Raw genomic sequence first — 20419 nt, forward strand, 5'->3', positions numbered from 1 at the left:
TTTCAAAGGTAAAAAAAGATGTTGAAAGTGACATAGGAAATGAAAGTTTTCAGTAATACACTGAAGTGTTTTCTGGCAATGCAACTTTATACCAACTTTCAAGAAACCTCAGGTCAAATGCAGCCTTACAAAGATTTTCTTAGAAATTAGCTTTATAGTCATGTGTCTTGTTACTTGGTGCTTTGAATCAAGACAATTACAGTGACAGTTTAGTGAACTCTACCGAAACCAGCTTGACACTCATGATCTGAGCTCTGTCATCAATAGCCTGATCAAATGCATTGGAGGGCATCTGAACTTCCACTTTGTAGAGCAATTTAAAATAATTTAAGTTTATCCTTTTATCACCACTTAAGAAATTTTATTTTAGGTAACTAACTTTTAGCAAGGTTGAAGACAGAGGAAACACCACCCCCCCATCATTTTTCAAAGAGCCAATTTAGCTATAAACAAATAATGTTGCAAGCTCACATTAATCTGAATAGCAATTAAGTTAAAAGTTCTTTTCTTCAAATGTAGCTATGTGACTACAGTACTACTTTTGTACAAAGGCAGGTTTCAAGTAAGCATCTAAACGCATGCATAATGTCAACAGTTAACATTTTCTAGAAGTCCTTGGTTACTAAGAATTCAGTGAAAGAAACCAGCAAATTTCACATATATCTACTAAAGAACAATATGACTAATTTTCATTAAAATAAGTTTTTGAATGAAATAAATTTGTAACTTTTTATAGTGAGGTAATATCACAGGGGGAACTGCAATCACAGTTTGGCATAGGTCCACGTAATATAAACATGAAATGCTGTATGCACACCATAAAACATTACTGTTATCTGTAAAGTCAGTGAATATTTGTCTTCATAATTACACTTAACTGAGCACTATATTAAATAAATACTGAAGTGGGTTTCATAGCTGTAAACTGCATACACTTTATAAACTGCAGACTGATTTGTAAATTGTCCAAAACCATTCACTCATTCTAACTTTCGCTAATTGTATATTGAGAATACCGAGTTATTAGGAACAGTCATTTCTGTACAGTTACATGGTTGACAGAGACCACCTACGTTTGGAAAGCTGGCAGTTCATATGTATTTTGAACAGCATAGACACAGAGATGTAAGTGCTAGATGCCGAGGATGGCTTCAAAGAACCCAATAAGGCGTGCCAGGTTCCAAGGCTACCATAATACTGGCAAAGGCAGAATAACACAGTATATTTACAATACATATAATTCAACCTCATGAGGTGAAACTTAAATGAATTCTTAATTTGTAACAGCAGCTATATATACAATTGTGCACAGGATTACAGGGAGGCAGCAGCGTTCGCTTTTGCTAAAAAGCCCGTCTTGCATGAAGAATGTGCAATGCTCAAGTTTAGGATTTATGTTTACTAGTCTGACAGAATGTGCACAAAGGACACTGGAAAGACCCCTTTCCTCTCTGGCTGTCCTTCGATGTGGCCAATCTGCAATACAGGAGAAAAACATACATATATATGTGTGTATGTGCGTACACAGAGTTCATAGACTGCATTTACTCCATTCAAAAGCAACAGAACTGTAGGATCCTACTGAGCCTTTGTAAGTTCTTGGACAGTTCAAAGATGACCTTAGTTAACATTTAGATTTGCATAACAGCACAAAATAACCATACAAACATATTATAAATAAGAGAACTAAATCTAAAGAGAACAAACCAACTCTAATTGAATACGGAAACCTAGAAGGGCTATGGCCACCACTGAATTTCAAGAATCTCACCTGCCTGAAAGTCTTATTTTCTTTTCTCTCATATCTTGCTGCTGTAAGTTCGTCTTTGTCTTTCAAACTCACTCACCTTTATTAACTGAATAGATATTAAACATCTGACTTGAGGGAAATGTCTGCCTTAGTTGTGAAGTTACTTATAATAATCTGCATGCTTCACTTAAAGGGATACAGGCCCAGCTATCTTCTCACTGAATTAGTATGATTCCTAACGATTTACGTGCACACTGGGGTTTATAACGAATCACAGTATTGTCTGATCCTTCGTGTATAACTTCTTACATGTTTTGCATAATAATATTTCCTAAAGAAACAGGCAAGCAACTTCTAAAAAACTAAATAATAATGGCACCTTCTATACAAACTTTACATGTTTAAAATGCATAGTTGTAATCAACTCTTAAACTGAGAGCGTTGGTGTAGCAGTCTTGACTGACCACATAACCCTCTTCTCATCTTGTTACAGTGCTGCTCAGTGCTTTCAGAATAACAGTCCACCTCCTTCCTCTTCCACAATCTAACAAAATGGGCAGGGGAAACATGCAGGGCTGGCCATTTCCTCTTGTACAGCCAAATTTTTGAAGCATATGACTCAACAGCCCTTGTTTCCCTTCTCAGAAACATTCAGACTGGAGCACTTCATGGAACTCGCTAGGCATGTACGCAGGGATCTTATAAAGCCACTTCAAGAAACAGATTCAGCAACTAACACAACCATAATCAGGGACTGGATGATGCCATAAATACGGCAGCTTTTTGCTGGGCATTGCTCTTTGGGTACCATCTTTTCAGTTGAAAATCTTCCACGCTTAAATGATAATTAATGATCTCATCTTTCATGAAAAGTGTAAGCATGCTAAATGGAGTAAAAATCACCACCTCTTCATTTAATTAAAGGCTAGTGTCATTACAGGAGTGATTTATGTAAATACGTGTTGTTATAAGACAGGAATAAAGCCAAACCTAGTCAGGATGGTTCTAGCAGACTCCTAGGAAAAGACAGACCCTACAGAGAAAAGGTAAGTCTTCTCTGAGTTTAAGGGCTGGGTATCAGCTCAGAAAAAAAACACCCCAAAACCAACAAAACAAACCCAAAATAACAACAAATTCCCCAAATTTGGGGGAAAAAAAAGGCTTTCCTTCAAAAGTTACAGAGAAATTATGTGGAACTATAAAAGGAAAACATACATACCCACCACTCTTGGTCCTCTTCACCGGTTACTATAATTACTTCTCCTTCAGCAAACGTTAGTTCATCATCATTATCTGCCTGGCAGTCATAAATGGTCTTCACTCGCCTAGCTTTGTTTTTGCCCTAAAAACAGAATATAGTTTTAGATGAAGGCCATGAGGAACTGCAAAAGCATATGTATCATATGATTTTTGTCTTTTAGCTATCTTTTATTTTACAAGAAGTTGAAAACTACCAAACTGCTTTCCCTGAAGTCTAAAAACTCTGCTTCAACAAAGTTATTAAAAAAAAAAGAATTACCCTCACAGATGTAGGTTTTCTTTTTCCTGGGGTTCAGAACTATGAAGATACTTATATGCAGTGGGTGGCTTAAGCAACCTGTGCTTCCTCCAATAAAGGAAGTTTAAATAATGAGTGTACATTGTTCCAGTCCACAAACGGTTTCTTTCTCCCTTAATGGGTACTTCATCAAAAAACCCACCACAAACAGAAAATGAAATCCAGGCTTCTTTGAATCTTACAAGAAAGGTAAAGGCCAGGGAAAATGCTGCATTGAAACACCAGTATTCCTGACAGTTTTTGTTTTGGATCTAGTGCAAAAATACAGTATCTTTTGACTTTAGATCTGCTTATAGGACTAGAAATTATTTTTGAATGATTTTTTTTATCTGGTATGTTAGCAATTTCTTACTAAAATAATGTTAATTTCAGATGGCAGCCCTACTTTGTGATGATAATCCACATCAGAGATTCTCACAGCTCTACCATTCTGAGTCCAAGTATTTTCTAGGTCATACTTGGCTGCATACTGCTAATTCATATGAAAAAGCCTGAGCCGTGGACTCCTCCCTGAATATGTGTTTCTCATGGCATGGAAAATACTTTAAATTATTTCCAAATGGAGTAAAGATGCAATATTCACAACTAAACACTCCTGCTACTTTATATTCCTGTATTTTCATACCCACATTTCTTCAGAAACTACAGCTCCTTCTTTGAACAGGAGGAGTCAGATCATAAGAATGCAAAAAAACAAGAGCAGCACAAGGACACGAGAAGCAGAAGGGCTATGAAAGAAAAGTCAGCAGGTTTAGAGGAATTTGAGCCAGAAGTAACTTCACAGAGGAAGTTTCCTAGGGAGCCTGCTCTTTGCTGTTGCCTACCCACATGATATACCTCCATGTTTTGGCAAAAAAAAACCTCCCTGCAGATCAACAGCAGAACTGACACACAGCAAAGAGTGCTCACACTAAACTTAAGGTACAGAAAAGTAACCATTATAGAGGGATCTAAGGCACAAAGCAGTTAACAACATTAGACTAAAAAATCCCTTACTGAAGACACATGAACAGAAATACCTGCAGTGAGTTTCAAAAGAGATGAAAGGTTTTGATTCTTTTACAGCAAGAGTTTGCTGCAGCAGGAAGTTACTTGAAAGAATGCTTTCTCTCTTTTTTTTGTTTTTACATAAATCCATATAATTTGAACAAAAATCTTAACCATCTCTTGGGACTAGAATTCAATATTAATGGCTATTTGGGGCCAGTGCCAGCTTTCAGGTCCAGAGAACCTTTACAAACTAAAAGCACTTCTAATCAATCCTTCAGTGATGAAAGGAAGCAACTACTTCTGCCAGATAACAATTGTCTCATTCACCGAAGAGACTAAAGCGAGATAAATTCCTCTGAACTTAGAGAACCGTATGCAACTCAGACTGTAAAAACACATGAAAAATGATGGTAATTGCTCCTGGTTCTGTCAGACTGGTACCATAGATGACATTTTACTGTTCTATTCCTTTCACTTTGGAGAGCTGTAAGAAGCAGAATTCACGCCTGAGGTGTATTTAATCTTGGGAAGGTTTAAAAAGGATGGATCCAAAGAAAGTATGTATTTTCCAGAACACAGTTTGGAGCACTGTGTAAAGAAATAGAAGCAATTCCAGGATGTGTAATTTGCTACTCTAAAACAAATACCACCCACATCACCCCAACTCCTTGTATCCAATATTAGATCTTATTAAGAACAGAATTTTATGCTTAAGATTGAATAATAATTAGCTGCTGTGGTCAGTAGTAATCCTTCCATCTTCTTGTATACATTCAACATTTCTTACTGTTTAAAAACAAGTATTTTGTCTCCTGTACAGAAAGCGCACACAACATGCAAGTGCTCGGTGTGAATTTAGAAGCACTCAGATCAAGTTCCATTTCTCTAAAAACATCCTTTCAAGTCCTTACATATTAACAGCATTGGAATTTTTTAACTAATAATTCTGAACAAATGATTTTCTAGAACTTAGAATTTAAAAAGAATTTGTGCTCATCTCTTTAGTGGCTAAATAGTCAAAACTGAGAGCAAAGCACCCACAAATATAAGTGTCTCCTGCCATGGGTCCAACTGTTGCAGTGCAATGTGGCATTTCACCACTTTGTGTGTTGTGGATACAGACTGAGGATGAAAAGGGAGGCAAGATATATTTAAGAGGAATTCCTGCACATGATTACTTGAGCAAGAAAGACTGCAATGAACAAGAGATACATGTGTGCATGCAACGACGTGTAGAAAATGGGAAAGTAATTGTCACAGATACTATCATAATATTATCACTGCAAAAGAAGGGAACTATATAATTTACTGCACATATGAAAATAGCCCAATTTGGAAAACACTGAATTTCTCCACAGAATTTTTCTGAATAAAAATAAGAGTTCAAAAATAACCCTGAACAAATCACTCATCAACTATCTGTTTTCTTTCCTTCTTTAGTAAAGTGACAAATAGCTATTTGCCTGCTTATATTTAAAATCACATAAGTAAACAAATAGTAGTTGCAGAAAGTAGTTTGATCACACCCTTGCACCATTTTATTTCATCTCCAGAGCACACTCAGGAAGCCCAAGCAATAACTCTGTCGTTCTCAGTTCAGACAGGAGCTTACAACCAAGTCCATGACAGAAACCAAGCTGAGCAATGGCTCCAGAGTGAGTCTTCTTCCTCAGACAAGCACAAGGGAGAAACTCACCCTCTACTTTCAATGTAGGAATGGAAGTCATATTTCCTTTTACAGAAGTGCTTCGCATAGCCAATTTGACAAGCAAAACATCTCCTTTTTGATGTATTCTTAATGATGAAAATCTTAAGAGAGCTCTGGAGTTTCATAGAAGTATTTCAATATACATATGCATGAAAAATCCTCTGTTGGATAGAAATTGCACTGATTGGCAAGATGAACAGCAAGATGATGTGGGGGTTGAACAAGGAGACTTGCAATTGAGTTATAGTTCCAGCTCTGCTACTACACACCCTCTAGCAATGGTAATCTCGCCATTTCAGCAATATATCCAAATCTTTGTTAACTGCTAAAGTACACTGACATCAAATACTCATGACAGGAACATTTTACAGAATTGTAAAACACCAGGTTGGAGGGGGCTTCAAGGACCATCTGGTCCAACCTGTCTTGGCAAAATCACAGTCTAGACAAGATGGCCCAGCATGTTGTCCAGCCAAATCTTAAAAGTGTCCAGTGCTGGAAGATCCATCACTTCCCTGGGGAGACTATTCCAATGCCTGATGGTACTCATTGTGAAATTTTTCTGTTGTGTCCAATTGGAATCTCCTCAGAGTAACTTGTACCCATTACCCCGCCTCCTCTTTTCTATGTGACTCCTTGTAAAAAAGGGAGTCTCTCTCTTCTCTCTCGACAACTTTTAGATATTGGAACATGGTGATAGGGTCTAAGGCATGTAAGCAGTGAGCAAAGATAGCAGAGGAAACCACCGATTCACTCAGAATTGACTTACACAGATAAAAATGCTCAAGTTCCCCAATAAATCTCAGTACAGCGTCATGTTCCCCTTGCTGTAGTTTTATGTTACTTATATTCGTTTCAGTATGCAAGAGGCCTTGTAAACTCCTAGCATTTGCTGAAGCTGTTTGGGAGCACAAAAAGAACGCCTCATTGCCTGTCCTAGCCCACAATGTTATGTTGCTTTGTATGTGCAGTTCACGGGTGGTATTTTTTTGCACAGATAGTCCTACAGTATCTTCAAAGCCTTCCAAGGGTACTTTCCACTAGCTGGAGTAATACCTACCATATTTATTTTCCTGGGAAGCGGCACAGGGGTTTCTGGCAGGGTGTATGTTATGTCATTAGACTCTTCAGATGGTTGCCTTTGGACGGTGTCTCTAGATTGTACGTTTGGAGAAGTATCTAAGGAGTGAGATTTTTGATTCGCCTCAGAGGGATGCGGCTTTGGTGATGCTTCTCCACCTTGAGTTTTAGCCAACAGCTCTCCTAGCTGAGGTTTTGGAGGAAGGTCCTTCATTTGTGGCTTCGGAGGTAAGTCTCCAAGTTGTGGTTTTGGTGGCAAGTCTCCTAGCTGAGGCTTTGGGGGTAGTTCTCCAGGCTTTGGGGGTAAATCTCCCACTTGAGGTTTCTGAGTTAATTCCAGAGGCAGAGGCTTTGGGGGCAAGTCTCCAGGCTGTGGTTTCTGTGGTATATCGATGGACAGTGAGGGCTTCTGAAACATTTCAGCGTGTTGATGGGATTTATCTATTGAAAGATGATGACTGGTTTCTATTTTTCTTAGTGCCACTAAAACAAAAGAACATAAGAATGGTTTTACACAATCTCATCTTAATATTAAGAACTTAGGTAGTTATCACAACTGTAATTGTGTAATAGCTACGTTCACTGAGCACTGATAACTGTCCTTATGTCCTCCAAGTCTACAACAAACGCAAAGTAATACATCTTTACATAACCCCCTTCCACTCATTTTGTTGCTCCTGCTGGAGGCCAGAGTGCTTAATCCAACAGCTACTAGGTGCAAATTTATAGATTAAGTATTTAAAGTGAAATAAAGTGATTGCTCTTTGGACCTAAACAAAAAAATATATTTAATGTAAGAAAAGAAGCATTTACAAAACAACCTATCAATTCACTAATGTGACTGCAATGAAAATTCTCTTTAATGCCAATTATTCCTATATACAGTTGGACTCCATACAGAAAAAAAATGTTGAGTCTCAGGATTAGTACCTGTAAAATCTTAAAAGATGGGAGCAAGTGAGCGTATCTGCCTATGCAGAGTACAGAATAAACAGTGCTACAGCCATTCAAACTAAAACTAATTAAAAAATAGATTCTTTACAATTAAGTAAAAATGTGAAGATTTAAAAGTAGCACGCTTCGCAGTTTTTACGGAAGGAAACCAAAAATAGTTTTTCAAATAGTTTTTTCTCAGTGTCATGCATTGATTCTACTGCCAGGTTCCCTAAGAAAACTTGACTGAAATCTACCTTAAAAACAAAACCAAACCAGCACAAGACAGAAAAACCCTAAACCAAACAACTCAATATGAAAGCAGATAAAGGAGGACAGGAGTGAAAACAGTTAGGATGCATGATGAAAACAACACATTTAGACTAGAAAGAATAATTTCCTAATGTATTCAGCATTGATTTAGTATCATCTAATACCAGTCAAAAAGATGGCCTGACTTTTTCTATGAAAGCAACATCACTCCCTTTAGTCATCACCTACTGCAATAACTTTTCCATGCTATATTTATGGTTATTTATACCAATAAAAAGGAAAACTTTGCATAACAGCTGTACCATTTATTTCATGGAAATTATCAGATGCCTCATTTTAAAATGTCTGTGTTCAGACTTGTATATGGCTTGTCTCTTAGACTTACCTAGTAGCAAATGTACAAGTGCTGATTATGCACATTGGTTTGAGGTTTGAGCAAGTGATACGTAAAAATTGATAGTAGCCCTTATCAAAATGCTTTGATTGAGCCCATCTTAAATCTTCCCCTGTATCATTTTAAATAAAGGAAGTGTTGACTTCCTTTGCAGTGGTACCCTATTGTGTCATTGTGTCTCTTTCTAAAGATGATACCGTGTCACAATAACTGTAATTTAATAAAGTTGAAATTTCACATTTGCATTTTCTGTTAAAATGATTTGCACTCTCAGCTTCAGTCATCTGGCTTCAGAAGTTTGGACAGGCATCGCTTCCTGATCTTCAGGCTCTACAGTGATCACCCACTCACACAGATACAATGCATTTTTGATGGATTCTGTATCAGACAGAGCTACAACTCAACTTCATTTCAACTACTACTACAACTCAACTACTACTACTACAACTCAACTACTACTACTACAACTCAACTACTACTACTACAACTCAACTACTACTACTACAACTCAACTACTACTACTACAACTCAACTACTACTACTACAACTCAACTACATTTCAACTTCACAGTCAAGTGCTACAAGAACTCTGAAAACTAGATAAAACCTATTTAAAAAGACTAGAAAAAAAACATTCCTAAAAAGCAAAAGCCATAAGGCGTTCACTGAACTGACAGCCTCAGCATGTTTGTCACCAGCAACCTGATTCTTTTTGAGGTACTAATAAGGACAACTCCGATCACCAAAGCACGGCAGTGGACACAACTTACTTCAATGAACTGGACTAATGGTTATTAGGAAGAAAGATGGATTGGACCAGCTGATCTCCTAAGCTCTCTTCCAGCTTCAGTTAGTTTATAATTTTTTTTATCATGTTCCATAGGAGAACATATTTTTTTCAGTTTAATAAAAACCTTCCTGATATTCCAAAATCTTTTCAGTTTTGCTGAAGCCTAATGGTATGTGGCATTTTAGAAATAAAACTCTTGCTGAAAAGATATATATATATGTAGAAGAAGTACGTACTGTCACACACACTTCCAAGATATCATTAAGAGAATATCCACTAAGAGAACTCTTACCTTTTTGAGGTAGTTTGGGAAGAACTCTAGGCCCAAGTGCAGTCTTTGCAGTCCCAGTGCTAAATGAACAGATGTGAATTATTAGTGCTTACAACTGTTATGAAAAATGCTCTCCTTCCCGTTTTTCCCCCTCTATAAATCCATAAATTAAAAAAAAAATTATTAATTTTGCTTCTTTTGTATAAGCATCTTGTCTGGGGATCAATCCTGAAACTGAAACTGTTAAAAATGGACTCTTTTTTTCAGAGAAAAAGACATACACACCCTGCCTCCCGCCAGCTTTGATGCTGCAGGGCAGATTTATTCTATGAAATATGGCATGTGCAAAAATGTGCTCTGAAAATAGGTGAAGCTGAAAGCCCAGCTCAGTGAGCAGATCCTGAACTTTAAGGAAAATCTGGTATTTAAAATAATCACACTGAAGCATTCAAAACAATCTGTCCTTTACATCAGTGGTTTGAAGTCTTCCAGGACTGAGTGTATCCCTTGTCATCTGTGCATGAGTATGATACTGTCTACACACAGAAGACAAAGTCCAAGGAAAAACTGATGACTGCGGGTAAACAACATCTTTACTGTTAACCTGTGTAACAGCTATGTTAGCAACTACACAAGCAGGACAGTTGCAAGTATTATAGCACAGTTATAGCATAAAAATCTATAGCATAAAAACCTGAGATAGCTGCATATTGCCAAAACTTTCCATCTATGCTTCCTGTTGTAGATAATTATTTTCAGAATTAACATCAGACTGGCTCAAATTCAAAAACAAGGCACATGGGGGCAAATAATATTACAAGTTTCAACAAGACCCCACCATATTTCTTCCGCAAAAGCATACTCAAGTCACTTTTATAGAAAAGGACCATGGAAGAAAAGAAGCCAACTGATTTAAGGCATAAAAATCAAACAATAAATAATCACATAAAACACGGTATAATCTCAAAATAATTTCCCAAAAATCAAGTACAAAGAAAAACAAGTGAGAAAGTTCCACAATACATTCCACAGAGTAAAGAGTCTTCTGCATCAACAGCCTTATTTTGGTATTTGTCTCTGAAGCTAATGTTTCAAAATGAGTATGATGAAACAATTTTTTCTTAATTTCTTAGCTTTTTTTAAATAGTCAAAAGATATGACACAAAACTGAAAGAACAACTAAGCTCAATCTTGATTCAATAACGAATTACCTAGGCCTTTACCTAATGCCATCACGCTCGAGTTTCACACTTATACGCACTGTACAAGTATCATGCATAGCACGAGATTTTTGTGCTGCAGAACACCACCACTTTCTCCCTGAAAACCTCATGCCACCTGGATGGATTCAGCAAACACAGTCAGTCAGCTGTGCTACTGACACCACCTCCACTGCCTGTCCTGATAAGGAAGATCACAGACTGAGGAGCGTCCAGGAACTCCACCTACACATCTTCTACTCTGATTTGCTTGATGTTATACATCCATCTCCAGTCACGACCTGATCACACACAGTTGTGGTCACGTAAGGTCTCAGTCACGTTGCCTAAAGCACATGTTTATTAGAATTACCACGCTTTGAACCTTATGACCTTGTACTCACAAAACAGGTAACAGAGTAACGAGCACTAAGTGGAAGTGTGGCTATCCTTACTACTTCAGCTATTGAAAAAGACACTTGTAACATACTGACCTGATGACCTATCTATGAGCTAAAAGCAGTTTGTGTTATTGCAGACTGTGTCAGCACACAAGCTCAGCAGACTGGAAAACAGTGAAGCTGGAAGACTGAGATGAAATCTCTCTCTTATAGACTTATCTTCAAAGCCAGCCTGTACCCAGAGTGACCCTTCTGCAGCTACAGGCATGAGACCTCACACTGGAGCATATAAAATGACGTGCCAGAAGACATGAAAATGCAAATTCTCTCCCGCTAGACTGCAGTTCTGTAGGAGCAGTAGTGAGATTTCTGTACAAATTGTTCTGTCTGTCCTGTTAAAGGATGAATTGTGTATGGACAGCTATGAACAAAGCGTAGGAGGCTCAATGAAGCCAAAGTATTTGTATGGTACTACGGCCTGCAGAAAACTAATGAAAAAACATAGCTAGGATTTCACTTCATATGAAAGGCAATTTTTTTTCTAATTTACAAATTTCTTAACATTTAGGTAAATTTTCACCTTTCCCTTCATATACACAGATTTTACCTTGATTGCTGAGACATCCCCTCAAACTTGTTTGCAGCCTTAGTTGAAGGTGGGCCCAAATCATTACCTGTGGTGAAAAGAAGACAATTCTTAAAAAAAACACAACCAGTTATCATTAGGATAACTGAAATATAATCAGCAAAGGGTGCAATTTAAATTGAAGTACACATTCTTCCAAGTAGCCTCTAAACAACACGCCTAAAGATTTTAAAGATAATTATTAATAATTCTGTAACTGAAAAAGCAGCAGAGACCGTAATAATCCAGCCTGACCTTTCATATAGCAAATTTGAAAACAGCTCGCATCAGCTGGCAAGGAAAGACTGAATGTCATTGCAGAGTTACTGCTACAGGGCTTTTGTTTTGAATAAGTGTTTCAATTTTGTCTGAATCGAAGGAGATACTGCAGACCAGCAACAAACACGTTTATCTTAGATGCTTACATTTTTGCCTCACGAGGCTTAGCTTTTTAAAACCAACATGAATTTGATTTTATTCACAAAACATGAAATTTCCAAGGATTGGTTTTTTTATCCAACATCGACTAGCCTTTGCTGATTTAATGACCAAGTCAGTATGTTACCATAATCTCAACATTAACCACTGGTAAAGAAAAGATCTGAGTATACTCATTTCTGTTATAAGGCAGCAAAATCCAAACCCAAGAGCTTCTGAAGTCCTTCACCAGAAGGCATCTCTCTCATTAACCATCATCATTCCCAAGGCAAAATTGTACAAAATTCTTTGTTTTAGTGCCTTTATCATGCCCCCCTTCCTGCTTCTACTACAATGTGTCTAAACAATCTTCAACCCAACTTCAACAACTACTAGTATATTTCGTCACTGAAGAAGATGTAAAGTGACATTTAATGATCCAACAACATAAAATACTTTCCAGGCAAAGAATGGCATTTCTGCCTAGATACCATTCTAAGTGCACTGAAGTCTGAATGAAGCAGCAGGAAAGGTTCATGCTGAACCCATCTTAAAAATATATTTATATTTAAAAGCGAAAAAAAAAAAGAAGAAAAAACTAAGAAACAGCAAACCTTTCACGTGTAGATCCTATGGATAAAGCAAGGTAAAATATCTCATGGTTGTTATGGAAATCCAAAACCTAATGACACTTCTAGAACATCTTTGATTAGTAACTTGCTTTGCTGATGCACAATTAGAAAACAAATGCTGCAATTCAACCCAACAAGAAATATAACAATACAGAAAACAAAAAAACTTCTGAAAAGGGAAGCAGTGAACATCTGACAATAGTCTTAAACCAAAACAACAAAGGCTACAAGAAACTCCCTCTTTTATGAACACAAAACTTAATACTTATTTAAAATTCAAAAGCACTTTGAAATAAATTTTTGTACAGATCTCAGCAAAGAGAAAGAGGAGAGTCCCTGCTTCGATCCACTGTAGTTTAGCCTGCACTGTAGAGTAGAAAAGAGAAAAAGCAATGTTCTCCTCAGGCCCTATTTTGCCAAGGTATTCTACAGCTGTAAGATTCTTCATCTTCAGCTCCACACCTGCACCTTTCCAGATTTTCCTTTTACTTAATCTTATGTCTAATATTTTTAAAGAAATGTTGGCGGTAATTTAACATCTGTTCCAACTATACTTTTCAATCTAATACTGTTATATTATATATTATTCTAGTATATGGTATTTCAGATAGTGGTTTGGACTTAAAATTTAAAAAAACCCCCAAATATTTAATTCAAAATGTCTTTACTCCCTCTGAAATAGTGAAGGGCTGTTAAGATTCCAGAACATGGAAAACATTTTTTTCCATATCCCAGCCATCTGAAAAGCAGAGAGCTGAAAAGATTGTCATTATTTGTATTCCTTGAGATAAATACTTTGCTTTTCATTACACTCTGTATGCCTTCTCATATTAAATCCTAGATTAAATCGCATATTCTACATAAGTACTTCATTATTTACCACATTTAGCCCCATTTGCTGAAAAAAATGGTGCTTTTAGGCTTACAGGTTTGTTTTAGGGCAGTAATTTTGTGTTTCTATTAGAACAGAGAGAGGACAGTCCTAAGATATAAGCAATATATGGACAACTCCCCTATGTGAGCATTGGATTCCAGCTCAAAAGTTTACAGATGTATGGAAATCTTGCCACCAAGAGTAAAATTATAGAAAATTACATGGGCCTGAGATTTATAGCTACCGGGAGAAGTTGACGGCTCAGAGCAATGTTTATTGAAAAGAGGAAGAATTTGAGTAGTCTGGAAAATAGTTTCTAAAAAGCTTCTGTCAGAAAGGGAACCTGTTAAAAAAAAAAAGTGCTGCTGCTGTAATCCTTCTCCAGGCAGGAAGCTGTAAACCTATCAGTCTTTGCATATGTACAGACAACATCACACAATCCAAAAACATATTCAGACAACACATCCCCACCACTGTGAACACTTCATGGGAGGCATTTGGCCTAGAGTCCACGGAAACAGGCTCTTATGGCAATCAGGAGGACTGCATGTGTTCATTGAGGTCTACCTGTCTCATATTAAGGTCCACCCAGACTAATGAGCTGGTCAGAAGAGGAGCAGGGCAGAGGAAGCAGATGAGAGTGGATGCAGCAGATGAGGGCAGCCACGGTAGAGGCGGGGGGAGCAGCGGAGACTGAACTGGGCCCCAGGGAACCATGGAATATTTTCAGTTTTGTCAAGTGAGACTTAGATACAGAAGCCTGGAAGCTAGCACAACAGAAGACAGACCTGCTGATTTATCTGAGCTGACGTTGCATCAAGCTGCAGTCATTGGAAAGCAAGCACCAGGTAAAGAAAACCCAAATATCATATATCATCCATCATAAAGGATTTCCCCTGCCCTTTTGTTTTGCGTTTCAAAACTCACCCCAAGGAATTGGGCCCTTATTCTGGGGTCCATGAGGTAGTGGGCTTGGTGGGTCAGAGAGGGTTCTTTTGTGTCCTGGGGGTGGGGGAGGTGGTCTCTTCTTGGAAAGAGTGGAGCTGCCACTAGAGGTTTGAGTGCTTAGAGGGAGGGTTGAAGGTGGGCCTGCAAAATAACAAACAATCTTCTTACAAATACATGTGCATAAACGTCAAAGCAGCACCGAAAAAGTCACAGTCAGACCCACAGTGAGTGCAGCAAAAGACTAAAATAAAAAGACAAGCCATGCCAAAACACCATTTAGATCAAATGACACGTTCACCCCATTGGTAACCATCTTAGCTGTGGGAATAGAAGTAATTTGACAATAGAACGACACATGTACTTATGTTTAAAAAATACAGGATTAATCACTCCAGGATTTTTAATTTTAGGCATTGTTTAACAAAAAACAAAGTCATGAAATCTTAAACTTTAAGTAATATTTAGCATGTGGGATTAAAATTATTATTAATTTATGCCAGAATGAAATAGCTTTCTAGGTGTTCTATTATTTAGGGATTTTTTTTTCCCCTTCCAGAGCATCCCATACAAATTTTGTTAATACACTTGTGGGAGGTATTTTGAAAACAGGATAGTAAGCTTTTCTGTAGTTATTTTCCTTTCTTTTTCCCCGCCCTGTGGCTTAAGCGCTTCAGAATATGCATTTTTAGAGCAATGCAGATTGTTGTATGCAGTGAGTATAAAATGAGTATCAGAAAAGCTTTTTCTGAGGCTGAGATTAGAAATTTAATGGTGCCATTGCTTATTAGAGCTCCCACAGTCACTCCTACCCTTAAACCCTTTATTTCCCCGTATCAATGTTGGCACAAGCATTACTCAACAACATGCATGTTTTACAGGATATGGGAACAGATACAGATTAAAAGACAAAATAGCCCACAGAGAAGACAAGAGTTTTCCCTAATCAACCTCACCATTCACCTTCAAAAATATCTTTAATAAGAAGCTTAAGGAAGCAGGCGGTGACGGGCGCAGACATGCAGTGAGGGGACAACTGCTCAAGTCAGCTGCCAGTACCACCAAAAGAAATTACTTGTGACACTTATCTAAATTAGTTCTACATTAGGACAGAATTGCTTCAAGGGGTTTGTTGTTGGGGTTTGGATTTTGTATTTAAGAGAGCTTTGCCATCAAAGACTTGATAAATGCAGAAAATCAGCAGTTTTAAAAGCAAAGTTTAATAATACTTGAAATTTCAAATCTAGTGTCACATGTTTTGTAGCACTATAGAACCTACTTGCCTCATTTTTAAACCCTAACTTCCTTAAACAGTATTTGCAATAAAATCTTCTTTTTTTACCATAACTTGAACACAGAACTCTAGCTGCCTTGTTAAAATATTCATCACCAGTACCCACAGGTAGACTGAACATTACCCAAATCTGTCTTCCTTCCTAAATCACTATATATCATAAAAATATTAAAATGAGTGAAGAAAAATCTTTGCTATAATTCTTTAGGCAAAATATTAAATATTGAAAAAATTAACTTTGATTATCCTATAAACAAGTGTACTTTTGCCGGTATTTTCAGCGGGTGACCTCTTCCTCCTTAACCCCAAAGAAAAGATTAATAAAACTGTCCATAAGAAGTTAATGACTCAATACATTCTCTTCCCAGTTCAAGCCTGGAAGGTATTTCACTGCTCAGGAGGGTCTATCAACCACAATCCCAACAGGTATTTCACGCCTGGCTTTCCATTAATTGCTTACTCTCGTAAATAAAATTATGCATTTTGTGATTGTTCCTCTCCATTCACCTACAAGTTCACAAAACTATTAATTGAAAAGCAGTCAAATATTAGTGCAGATTAATAAAATTGTTCTCTGTTTTGTATCCTTGCTCATTTTAATTTCTTCCTCAAGCTTAAGAGAGCAAGCTAATTTAAGCTATGCATCAAAGTCAGCAAAAATAAAAGACTTCTCTTGCTAGGTTTTGACTGACAATCTCTTAGACTGCAAATTATTAGGTCTGCAAGTTATAAATTCTTTAGTTTGCTTAAATAAATACACAAAGGTTGTTCTATAAACTGTAAGTAACTCATAGCATATCTAGGAGTGGTGAGGGGGAAAGGAAAATTCCATATCCAGTGTTAACAGTAATATTATTTTTAAAGCATGTAGCAAACATACACTATATGTCAGTATAGCATTTTTCTTTTCTCCTGACATCTCCAGGAGTTCGCCACTTCCAAAATGCCTGCAAGTGGAAACAGCCACAGCGCAGGGCTTCTCTGCTACCACCACCTGCTGTCCTGCTGTTGTACTGCTCCAGCCTTCCCACCCAATGCAAACATCATCTCCAGCCCCGCCACCCACACCAAATAATTCGAACTGGGCTGAAAGGAAAAAAACTGGAGGAAATGCATTGCAATAGTACTATGCGCCGATTGCAAAAATATAACTTCAGACATTACATAAAATTCATACTTTTTAGTGCTAATAAAATGAAGACTCCTTCTCTAAAAGAATAAAGTTCAGTAGGATTAAGAAGTCTTTAAATGTGGTTATATGGAAATATTTTATATTTCACACTAGTCCATTTCCAGAAATCACAGAAGAGAGTCAAAAAACCTCACTGCTTTATAGCTTTCTAAATTTCACAATGGCATAAAGCAGTTAGAGGGAAAACGTGTTAAGGTATTAAAAACAGTGCATCTTTTCCAACTCGTAGCATTTGCTGCTATATTAATTTAATGGGAGGAATAAATACAAATTTAGAAGTCATATGCTAACGATTAGATGGCTGAAACACAAAATTACTTTAAAATAAATAGAAAATAAAGGAAAACTTCAAAACATCTTTTCAGAAAGAGGCATAAAGTCACATAATGCTTTGAATAAAGCAAAGAAGGGAAACATTCTGAAACCTACATCAGTTTATGGAAACAACTGGTGGAACAATACAAACCTCTGATGATGTACAAAATACTTATTATTATTATTATTATTATAAAATACTTCATATTACATATAGATATATACACACAAAATCTCAAAAGAATTCTTACATGGCATTTTTAACTAGGCAAGACTAGCCAAGCATTTCTAAGTAATAATTACAGCAGTTATTTTTCTAGATAAAAGATATTTTGTGATTCTAACAAGGCAGCAAGTAAGCCAATTATTTCTTTTCCACAGTCATCTTAATGATGATTTATCACATAGTTAAGAAGTTAATGTTTCATGTAATTTATTTTGCTCAGAAAAGTAAAAAAAAATAAATAAATTTGACCTAGAATTTTTTAAATATTGCTTCTTTTCTCCAGTTAGCTGGGGAGCAGTTGCTTTCAGTAAAGTGGTTGTCATATTTTACCACTTTTTTTTATCATAGGAATCATGCTTCCATGAGCAAATAGACCAAATCTCAGATTTATTGTACTAAGGTAAACAACTGGAAAAGATCTGCAATTAATAGTGCATTGCTCTTCAGCTTTTGTGTGGTTAGTATAGTATGTATTAATTTGTGTACTTGTGAAACCATGCAAAGCTGTTACCATCCACTCAAGAAATGGTGGGTTTAGAGTGTGAAAACCTCACATTTTGTATTTATTTTTTACCACTTAATGAGAGATATGGAAGAACCAGTATTCCAGTTAACGGCAGAATGGGTACTGCAAAGGAAAGTAAGTTTATATTAAAACAGTATTTTCATTAACAAGTGCTGTTATGCATATTTTTAATGTTCTCACGAGTGACATTTTTGCAAAGATACTGGTAGAAGCCTTCTTCAGTTTGTCTTATTTCAGATCATCTCTCTCCAGTACTGAAAATAAGACCATAATTAAAGTCACATTTGCACATTAGTGGACTTCAGAAAATTTCTAATCCCACAAGCAATGCAGTCAGACAACTTCTAGAAGTTGCTAGTAAATGCAAATTACCTAATTTGTTTAGAATTTGAGTCTGATCAAGTGAAAAAGCAGATACGACATGATATCTGCAGCAGCAGTGGACTGGAACCACAAAGGAAGTGCCTTCTGGGTTTATGTACCTAATATTACAGCTGTGAAAATTGATTCCTAACTTCCCAGATCATCTCATATGAGAGAAATAGGCAGAACTATTAAAAATCAATTAGCTTTCTGCTAAAATTAAGAAACTCTAGCTTAGATTGCCTAACACTTCTACAAAAAGAGTTGGCAACATTGCCCTCAACGTGGATTTGCAATCAAGGTTGTGCAAACGTTTATTTAGCTGCTGCGCTGAGTGATTCAACTATTTAAATGTTGATTTTATTAATTCTTTTAAAAATCTTTTTGTAAAATAAAGGCAGACCTGCTAGATGTCTGGAGCCATAATGCAAGTGTCAGCTGGAAAGAACTAATGAAAAAGATAATTTTCAGATGTTACAGAATAAAGACTTGACTGTCAATATTGGTAAACTGAACCTGGATGAGCTTACATAAACTACTAGAAAAGACTTAGGCAACTAATGGACTCATTCTGTACATTTCATTCTGTTAGGATCAACTAAATCTGTAGCAGAGTAGAGAAAGTCAAGATGCATCCCCAATCAGCTGGTATGCTAATGCTGCCACAATTTTAATAATATATTGAAAAGGTACCAACTTGGAAAAAAACCTGGACTTATATTGTAATGACGTATGGAGAAACTTAAAGATCCCCATACACACAACAACTATACCTACACAATTTTAATGATGAATCAAACTAATTGTTAGACACCACATCCATTGCAAACCATGGGCAATGGGTGTGTGCATTAGGTTACTTGATTTAAACTTACCTTCTCTCCCCAACACAAAGCTCAGATTTGATGTCTTGCAGTTTGCTGCGGCATCTCAGCAAAGTCCACGGAACCTTGCTACTAAGGAACTTCACTGGTGAATGAAACCAGCTTACAGAGGGCTGAAGGGAGGTGTTTTGTTTAAATATACAGCATGTTTTGGAAAACAGTTTTATCCGCATGCCCAAAAGGATGAAAACAATGAAACTTTATGGTCCTCTGCCTCCTTCTGAAACACAGATCCTACCAGCTATCCACTCCCTATAGACAGTCTCCATACTCTAGCAGGGTCCCGTGGTATCTGCTGTGGCCTCACAGCACAGAAGGGATAAAGAACAGATCACATTTGGGGACAGAAGGTAAACTTAAACTTAATTATAGATTCAATGCTCTTCTTACTTTTGCTATTTTAGGAACTTAGAGCAAAATATAATACTAGGTTTTCATAGAATCTTAAATCAAGAAGGTAGGTATTAAAACAAAATTTTCTAACAAAAATACAGTTGATAAGCACGCTTACATGTTAAACTTTTACACTGGGTGATTAGTAGTAATAGACCATATCAAAAGATCATATAAATTCTAAAGGGCTCTTTTTTCCCCCTGCAGAGGCAAAATTACCTCAGACTGTTTCAAAATTAAGATGCGTCACCAGTGTCTTATGAAAGTGAAGAGACTACTTTTTCTTTCAAACATTCTGCTTGGGAGCAAGAGCTGAGGAAGACAACAAGGACTAGCACACTGTATAATAAAGCGTAAGTAAGTGCATCTGCAATGACACTTCTAGA

General features: G+C 36.9%; 1 protein-coding gene across 4 annotated transcripts in view; it reads right to left on the reverse strand.

The window, feature by feature from the left end:
- Nucleotides 1-304: 304 nt before the first annotated feature.
- The window catches only part of ASAP1 (ArfGAP with SH3 domain, ankyrin repeat and PH domain 1), a 155709-nt gene continuing 135594 nt past the window's right edge, over nt 305-20419 (reverse strand). For 2 of the 4 annotated variants that reach the window (XM_069854659.1, XM_069854661.1), the window contains 7 exons: nt 18442-18495; nt 14823-14984; nt 11955-12021; nt 9769-9827; nt 7067-7569; nt 2970-3092; nt 305-1476 (listed from right to left, as the gene is read on the reverse strand). In XM_069854659.1, the coding sequence (XP_069710760.1) occupies nt 1402-1476; nt 2970-3092; nt 7067-7569; nt 9769-9827; nt 11955-12021; nt 14823-14984; nt 18442-18495 (1043 nt within the window). In that variant the 3' untranslated portion in view covers nt 305-1401. The remainder of the gene's footprint in view (nt 1477-2969; nt 3093-7066; nt 7570-9768; nt 9828-11954; nt 12022-14822; nt 14985-18441; nt 18496-20419) is intronic. The other 2 variants (XM_069854660.1, XM_069854662.1) reach the window with 2 other exon arrangements.

This window comes from Phaenicophaeus curvirostris, chromosome 3, assembly GCF_032191515.1.
Source record: "Phaenicophaeus curvirostris isolate KB17595 chromosome 3, BPBGC_Pcur_1.0, whole genome shotgun sequence".
In the NCBI taxonomy this organism is placed as follows: domain Eukaryota; kingdom Metazoa; phylum Chordata; class Aves; order Cuculiformes; family Cuculidae; genus Phaenicophaeus; species Phaenicophaeus curvirostris.